We start from the raw sequence: 2,701 nt of genomic DNA on the forward strand, positions 1-2,701 counted from the left end.
TACCTGCTCAAGAAGGCCATTCTACTTTTGGACAGTTTTAATTGTTAGGACATTTTTCTTTACACCAAGTCCCAAATTTTCCTCTGCATTTTCTACCCATTATTCTTAGTTTTTTACCCTGGGCCAAGCAGAAAAAGTCAAACCTTCTTTCACATGATATTCCTCCAAATACTTGAAGACAAATATCATATCCACCCTAGTTCATTCAATCTTCATATAACATGATCTCAAGACTCTTCCCCATCACATTTTCCCTCCTCCAGACATTCTTCAACTTGTCAATGTTCTTCCTTAAATGTGGCCCCCCCCAACTGAATACATTCCTCTAGAACAGAATCCATTGCATGATCTCTCCCCTATTACTAGATTGGATCATAGGATTCTAGATTTAGAACTGCAGATATCTTAGATATCATGTAGTCCAACTCCTCTTATTTTGAAGATTAAGAAACTTATCAAGAGTGATTTTGACCTGTCCAAGAGCATATAGATAGGTAAGAGGCAGAGTCAAGACTGGAGTCCACATTTACTGACTCTAAATCAGCATTACTTCCACTGTACTACAAGGTCTCTCAAAGTATAGTCTAACATTGCATTAGTTTTCTGTCATATCACACTGCTGACTCATATTGAGCTCACAGTCAACTAAAACCTTACAGATATTTCTCCTTACCTATAGTCTAAAAACCTTGTTAAAATGATGAAATGATATTAGTATGATACAATCTCTTCTTTAATCCAAATAAATTCAACATTAAATGCTACTATGTGCAAGGCACTGTGCTATGTGTTGTAAAGGAGATTACAAAGGCAAAAGCAGCACAGCTGCCCTCAAAAGGTTTATAATCTGCTAGGGGTAAATGACATATACAAAAATAAGCAAGATAAAATATGTATCATATTCATTCACTAATCACAATCACTCTAGCATTTCAGGAAAAGTCTCTAAGTCTAAGGGATTTCCCAGAAAGGAAAAGTAAATAAAAGTACCCGATGCATAAACATTAATTTGGTATGGAATGGGAAATTTTCTCCTACACTAAAAAGGGAATGTAAGTGCAGAAGAGAATAGTTTGCCTTACAGAATGATTAGAACAGAATTTAGTGGCTTACTTATAATGCCTGTTGCAATCTGCTGAAATGATGATAAGACTATTTAATTCAGAGCAGATTTTTGGAAATTCTGCTAATCAGCCATTTCCCATTTCCCATTTGTACCAGACATAAACCAATCAATCTGTCAATCTTGATCTTCCTTCAAGTGGTTTCTCTCCTGAGAGTGGTAAACTATGCACTAAAAGCATTTTGCCACTGCCATCAGTTAGCAGCAACAATCAACACCACTGTTATTGTTTTGCTTGTTAGATGCATATTGTGATCAAAGAGTTTTGTATCTTTTAAATTTTTACAAGGCCCTGTACCAAAGGAAAGATGTCCAAAAGTATGGCCACTTCATTTTAAGCATCAGCTTACCAAGGCAGAGCATATTCTTAGGACTTGTGGTCAGGTGGGAGACAGGGTAAGCATTTATTCTCCTGCTTCCCAAATTCTTTAGACATCTCAGAATGATCTTTATGCTTCAAATTCAGAAGGAAGAAGTATGACCACAAGGTGAGTCACCTCTTTATTTTTAGTTTTTAGCAGCTAAGCAAATGCTTTTATTCTGAGCATTTACATGGTCACTGAACAATCTATACAATAAATTATTTTCTTTTAGCTTGCTGTTGATATTTTCCTGGTTCTTACCCCTATAAATTTCCTCACCCATGTTTAACAGACCGCCTTCTCCACACAGCAGCTGGTTTCTCTTAAATTTTCAGGTTGGGAAAATGGCATCAGGGAGAAATCAGAACTCTCAAAAGTTTCAGAAGTTTCTCTGTTGTTTCTTACAACTTTCCCCCAATTACATCTGAAAATCCTCAGGTGGAGTCGATAATCTTGGGAAAGCATCAATTTCTTCTTGGGTATATTCATCTAGCCTTTTAGGTATTTTTCATGGTTGAGGAAGCTCTTCTACTAAATTATTAAGTATGTATTCTGGAATCTCTTCATCTGGAAAAAGATGTAGCCTTTGTATCATGGTTCTTCTGTGGAGGTTCTTGGGTAACATCCCATAAATAGCTAGTTTTACAATTGTCACTGTATCTTGCTGGTGAAGCTGAACTTCTGCAACTTGTCTGAAACCACCTGGGTAGCCACTGTGCAAAGAATATACTTTTTGTTCCCATTTTTTCCCAGAAAATGTAATATGCCTCGTGTTCTTTATGACAACATGATCCCCACACTTACTCAATTGATGGTATACAGGTTTGTGCAACAAGTTTGATGCTATTGCTACAAGTTTGCCTGGAGGTTGCATTTTTCCATCTAAGAGATAATATATTTGGCCAGAGGTGGCCCATTGCTGTTGTGCTCTCATGAAACTTGACATTGCACACCCTACAAAACCTGCCTGATCTGGGCTTCTGGATGATGGTTGACCGGCCACCTCTTTAATATATCCAAAGAATCCTAGCTCAGTAAGCTATCTTGGGACTTAATTCAATGATGAGATATCTATGATCAGAAGTAAACTCTCAAGATTCCCTTGTGATTAAATGGAATTGTGGTTCATATTATTTTGGTAATGATAGACATTTTGACTAAGAAGGTTATTCCTTTCTTCCCCTTTGCTGGGTCTGTTCCTATGACTGAAGCTTCC

General features: G+C 37.1%; 1 protein-coding gene across 1 annotated transcript; it reads right to left on the reverse strand.

Annotated features, from left to right (window-relative positions):
- Window positions 1–1,918: 1,918 nt before the first annotated feature.
- On the reverse strand, window positions 1,919–2,431 carry LOC122752788 (39S ribosomal protein L13, mitochondrial-like). Its single transcript, XM_043999691.1, has one exon. The coding sequence runs from the start codon at window positions 2,429–2,431 to the stop codon at window positions 1,994–1,996; it is 438 nt and encodes a 145-aa protein (XP_043855626.1). The 3' UTR covers window positions 1,919–1,993.
- Between the last annotated feature and the right edge of the window lie 270 nt (window positions 2,432–2,701).

Source organism: Dromiciops gliroides, chromosome 4 (genome assembly GCF_019393635.1).
Source record: "Dromiciops gliroides isolate mDroGli1 chromosome 4, mDroGli1.pri, whole genome shotgun sequence".
Classification (NCBI taxonomy): Eukaryota; Metazoa; Chordata; class Mammalia; order Microbiotheria; family Microbiotheriidae; genus Dromiciops; species Dromiciops gliroides.